Source organism: Eimeria acervulina, genomic scaffold (assembly GCF_000499425.1).
Source record: "Eimeria acervulina Houghton genomic scaffold, Eah_scaff277, whole genome shotgun sequence".
NCBI lineage: Eukaryota > Apicomplexa > Conoidasida > Eucoccidiorida > Eimeriidae > Eimeria > Eimeria acervulina.
Window position 1 is genome coordinate 22,109 of NW_013549929.1, and position 6,000 is coordinate 28,108.

The 6,000-nt window shown below is 42.4% G+C and overlaps 1 protein-coding gene across 1 annotated transcript; it reads right to left on the minus strand.

The window, feature by feature from the left end:
* Positions 1 to 1,458: 1,458 nt before the first annotated feature.
* Positions 1,459 to 5,815, minus strand: EAH_00030230 (diacylglycerol kinase, putative; the record flags this gene model as incomplete). Its single annotated transcript, XM_013396170.1, has 8 exons — positions 1,459 to 1,557; positions 2,505 to 2,582; positions 3,019 to 3,156; positions 3,261 to 3,282; positions 3,518 to 3,571; positions 3,959 to 4,040; positions 4,242 to 4,554; positions 5,231 to 5,815. 8 exons carry the CDS (start codon positions 5,813 to 5,815, stop codon positions 1,459 to 1,461), a joined length of 1,371 nt encoding a protein of 456 aa, XP_013251624.1.
* Positions 5,816 to 6,000: the final 185 nt, after the last annotated feature.

Sequence of the window (6,000 nt, forward strand, 5' to 3'; positions counted from 1 at the left end):
TCTATTAAACAACTATAGCCGCCTTCATAGTATTATTGTCATGAATAATAAATAAAACAAACAACAGCATAAAGCAAATAAAATAAATAAAACAAACAACAGAATAAATCAAATAAATTAAAGAAAATAAACAAAATAATAAATAAAATTAATAATGTAAACAACAGAATAAATCTAAATAAAATAAACAAACAAGCAATAATAACAATACACCTGAAAGTAAACGAAAACAAATTTAAAAAGCAGCAGAACAAAGCCAACGAAATAAACAAAATAAACAACGGACTAAATAAACAAATAAAAAAACAAAAGAATAAATAAACATATTAAATAAAATTAACAGAAAAAATAAAATAAACAAACAATAATATAAAACAATTCACCTGAAAGTAAACAAAAACATATCTAAAAACCCATTGAAGAAAACAGCAGAACAAAGGCAACAAAATAAATAAAATAAATAAAATAAATAAAATAAACAAACATTAAAATAAAACAAATTACTTGAAAATAAACCCTTGTCTTCTCTTCTAAAGATTTGAACGAGACCTCCCAAGGGCCGCTCCCGCTATATAGGCGAGAGCCTCTCCCCCGAACCATCTGCAGCAGAATAAACATAGTTAAAATAAATAAATAATTAATTATTAATCAATAAATTATTTATATATGTGTTTATTTATCATAATATATACTAATTAATAAACGCATTCATACGTACTAGATAAACCATCTACAACACAATAAAAATAAATAAAACAAATAAATAATAATTTATAAATAAAACAAACAAATTAATAAACAAACAAATAGATTAATAAAACGCCTGAGAATGAATTAAAGGATTGAAAGGGAGGCAAACATTTCTTATAAATATAAATATTTATATTTATATTTATTATATATCTATATTCTTGTAAATATAAACAAAGAAACGAAACAAGAGAATATATTATACGACAACAAAACAACAAAAACAGACAAATAAAACAAAAGAAATATATTAAACAAATTAAAATTTTAATTTTAAAGGAGATAAAACTAAAAAAACAAACAAACAAAAGAAGAAAGACATCCTATAAACAAAACCCTTAAAAATAGATGAGCAGATAACAGCAGAGGGATAGAATAAACAGCAAACAATAAAAATAATATAAAATAAATAAAGAAGAGCTCCTCATAGACAAACAAAACCCTAAAAAGAAGCAGGGTAGCCACACAAAGAAAGAAAAACAGTAGAAGATGCATTTATATATTGTATATATATTTAAACCCACCGCAGCAAACAAACAAAACAAGTAAATAAATAAACAGGTAAACAAATAAATAAATAAATAAATAAATAGCTAAAAAAATGAAGGAACGAATAAATAAATAAACAGACAAACAAGTAAACAAACAAACAAGCAAACAAACAAATTAAATAAATAAATAAATAAATAAATAAATAAATAAATAAGTTTAGAGACATACAAACTCCAGCCCCAACGAGGGGATATCGCGAAATGTCATAAACTCTAAACACTCGTCGCCCATTTGCTGCGGCACTTGCAGCAGCGCCTGCAAACAAAACAACAACAGCAGCAGCAGCAGCAGCAGCAGCAGATACAGCGAGAGCTGCAATAGCAGGTACAGCAGCAGCCGCACCAGCACGTACAGCAACAGCTACAGCAGACACTGAAACAGCAGCAGAAACTGCAGCAGATGCTGATGAAGCCAGCGCAGCTACTACAGCAGCAAGTAGAGCAGCAGCTGCAGCAGCAGGAACGGGCTCAGCAGCATCTGCATGCTAGCTTGATTATTGCTGCAATTTAATATGATTAGGGTGTATATACTCGAGCCTCTTGCTGCTTCTCTTTGTTTGGTTGTGAGGTAGCTAGCTTCTTTGACGGCGCCCAAATATCATTGCCCCCGCTGAAGCTCGGGATGTTCAACAGCACGAGAGAGGCTGTCTCTGCAATAATAAATAAATAAATAAATAAATAATAAATATATGGTGCTGCTGCTGTTGCTGCTGCTGTTGCTGCTGTGGAGGGTGAGGAAGCAGGGTGATGCTGCTGCAGCGCGCAGGAGAGTTGCTGCTGTATTTTGGCCTGGTGTTTCTGCTGCTGCTGCTGCTGTTGATGCTGACGGTGTATTTGCTGCTGCAGCTAATGGTGTTGCTGTTTCTGCTGCTGCTGCTGCGGTTGAGGCGTGGCGCGTATTGTGGTCTGCTGCTGCTGCTGTTGCTGCTGGCCGTGTATCTGCTGTTGCAGCTAATAATATTGTTGTTGCTGCTGCTGTTGCTGCTGCTGCTGCTGCAGTTGCTGCTGCTGCAGTCGAGGCGTGGCGCGTATAGTGTTGTGGGTTGCGTGTTTAGTTTGGGTATCGATATAGTTGCTATTTTAGTGGTTTTGTTTGTTTATTATTTATATTTATTTACTTTTAAGAAGAGGAATTTGTTTTTCTTTAGCCTCTGCTTTGTCTGTTGTAAACAGAATCTGCTCCTGTGGGGTGTTGGGGTGTACACGCAGGTGTTTGATAATATCATTGATGCTTTTAGTTCGAGTTAGAAATGTCTTCTTAAAGCCTTCAATGCCGTAGCGCTGCATGCATGCACACCAAAGAAAGCAAACAAAAAGATAAATAGCAACAGCAGCAGCAGCAACAGCAACACAAGCAGCAGCAAACAGCAACAACACCACCACCAGGGATAGCAGCAGCAGCAGCAACAGCAGCAGCATCAACCCCAGCAACAGCGGAAGTAGCAGCAACAGCAACACCAAAACCAGCAGCAGCAGCACGAGCAGCAGCAGGCGAAGTCGGCATTTGGGGCTGGCAACTGTGAGACAATGAAATGAGAGAAGCAGATAAAAACAAACAAACGACGAAAAGAGAGACAAAGATAGCCAAAAGAAGACAAAGAAAGACAAAAAAGAAGATGAAACAATTAAAAAAAGCAGCAAAGACAGACAACCTTCCCTGCTTTCTAGGGTTTAACCCGTACGGCCTAGGGTTTAGGGTTTAGGGTTTAGGGTTTACCATTTTGTTGAAGACCTGAGACTTCGTGCGGTGTCTGTCAAACCCTCGCCCAATGCGGCTTTCAACGCCCATGCTGAAATAATTACTCATTGTAAACCCTAAACACTCAACTGGCTCCCCCTCCACCTTCACCACTTCCTATCACACAAACCCTAAACCCTAAACCCTAAACCCTAAACCCTAAACCCTAAACCCGGAACACGAAGTTCAAAGCCATAGCCCTTTGACCCGACGCACTGTACCCTACAATCTAAGCACTGAACTCTAAAACCAAAACCCTAAACCCTAAACCCTAAGTATGATGAGATAAACCGTAAACCCTAAACCCTTAACCCTGAACTCGAAACCCGAACGTGGGTTGTGTGCAGTGTTGCATGAGGTATTTCAAACTTGAGGGTTTAGGGTTTAGGGTTTAGGGTTTATGAGGACCTTCTTTCTCGTATTAGGGTTTATCCTGCTGAACTGCCCTCCGGGCCTTAAAGACACCCGAACAGACCACAGGTCATGATAGACAACGCGCGCCTTCATGCTGTGCTCTACGATGCTGCGCAGCCTAAGAGCAGCAGCAGCAACAGCAGCAGCAGCAAGCAGCAAAAAGCAAATCAGACAGCAGCACCATGCTGTTTATGCTGCTGCTGCGGCTGCTGCTGCTAATCTGGCTGCTCCTTGTCAGCAAGGCTGCTGCTAATAGTGCTGCTGCTGCTTGCGCTGCTGTTTCTGCTTGTGCTGCTGCTGCTGCTAGTAAGGCTGCTGCTCGTAATAAGCCAGTCGTTGGTGCTAATGGTGCTGCTGCTACTGCTGCTGCTGCTGCTACTGCGGCTGCTGTTACTGCTGCTGCTGCTACCGCTGCACCGAGCAAGCAAGGAACTGCGGCTAGCGGCTGTCCTGACGTCCTCTCTTCTCCTAAACCCTAAACCCTAAACCCTGAAAGACAACTCACGTGTGCAGTGAGGAGTCGAAAGGATTCGCAGCGTTGAACGGCCGCCACCCAAACGCATTGGCGAAGTCGTTGCCTGCAGCGCCTCAGAAACCCTAAACCCTAAACCCTAAACCCTAAGCCCTACCCCTAAACCCTAAACCCTAAACCCTAATGACAATCGTTTCGCGGGATAATCTGCTTCACCCCCATACGGAGCTGCACCCCGATAAGCATACGCCCCGCCACCCTCAGCATCAAACCCTAAACCCTAAACCCTAAACCCTAAAACCTAGTTTTGTTTTACCTGTCCCATAGGGTACAACTCCTACTGCACAGACATGAGGAGGGACCCCTGTCTTTTGCATTTCTTCTAAACACCACATCACAGTGCCGTCTCCTCCTGCTACGAGAACGCGAATGGTTTGTTGAGTTGGGTGTTGTTCGGCGCTGCTGCTGCTGCTGCTGCTGCTGCTGCTGCTGCTGGTGCCTTGTACCCTCTCTGCAACAGCCTTCAGCAGCAAAAAGCCTGGCTTGCTGCCGCTTGCTCCCTCTCTTATATCATGAATAATCACCTTCACCTTAAAGGGCTCCCTCAGAGTTAAACGCGAGACGGCGGTCTGTTAAAGAGAAGACAGAAAAACATAAAAAAACAAACAAAGACAAATTAAAATAAAGTAAATTATATTATATTGAATTAAAACAAAAGAACAAAGACAAACTAAGATAAATTAAATTAAAGAAAAAACAGAAAAAACAAACAAAGGCAAATTAAATTAAATTAAATTAAATTAAATTATTAAAGAGATGAAAGCAAACAAAAAGGAAGGAGAGGGAAGAGAAAGGCAGGAAAACACAAATAAATAAATAAATAAATAAATAAATAAATAAATAAAGGCATGCAAATAAAGACGAACAAACAAACAACGAAATAAATAAACAAATAAGCAAACGAACAAACACCAATAGAGACAGCGAGACAAACAAACAGACAGACAATGACAGAGAAACAAACAAAGAGTGAAAAAAGTAAAGGAAGACGAAGAGATAAACAAAGAAACAAACAACAAAGACAGATAAATAAAGATAAATAAAGGCAAGGAGACATAAAGAGAGACAGAGAAGGACAACGCTACACAGAAACAAACAAACGAACAAACAAAGAGATGAAGAGAGAGACAGACAGACAGAGAAGTAAACACAAAAAGAGAAAGAGACGGAGACAGAGAGAGACAGACAAAGACAATGAAACAACCAAGGAGAGACAGCAACAGAGACAGCAAAGAGAAGGCCCACTCGCGTAAAGGCAGCCGCTTTGTTGCCTCCGCTCGTAGGGTTAGTAAATATAAAGACATGATTAAGAGCAGCATCTCCTTCTTCTGCTGCTTCTAGTGCTGCTACAGCTGCTGCCGCAGTCTTGGCTGCTGCGGCGTCTGCTGCCGCTGCTGCTGCGGCTGCAGCGGCCGCTTCCCCTGCTGCGGTTGCTGCTGCTGCACTCTCGGCTACAGCACGTCTTGCTGCTCCTGCTGCAGCTCCTGCTGCTGCCTCTGGTGCAGCAGAAAATGAGGGGCCCAGCTGTATCGACGACTCCTGAGGTGTATGCCATGAGACTTGCTGCGGAGAAGGAGATGCGAGATGCCCGCGGGCATCGTGTTCTTCCCCTGGGGGCCCCTGGGGGGCCCCCCCCGAAAGACTCGTCTGATCCTGCCCTGCGGGGCCTGAAGTGGGGGCCCCTGAAGAGGGGTTGCTACTGGGCACTGAAGAGCCCCGTGGGGGCCCTAAAGAGACCTCTGGGGGCCCTAAAGAGGCCCCTGAATGCCTTGAAGAGGCCCTCTGGGGCACTGTTGTTGTGCTGTCTGGGTTTAGAGTTTGCCGGTGCATGTCTTCTTTAGTCGCGGAATGAAAAGGTGTGTTTAGGGTGGGGTTGGAGGGAGGCGCAGCAGACTCACAGGGCCCCGACGAGGCCCCCCCTCCTCTCTCTGTAGACACCATACTGAATTGGTGGGCCCTCCCCTCCCCCCCCCCTCAACTGCGTGCACCTCGAGGGCCCTCGGGGCCCCTCCACC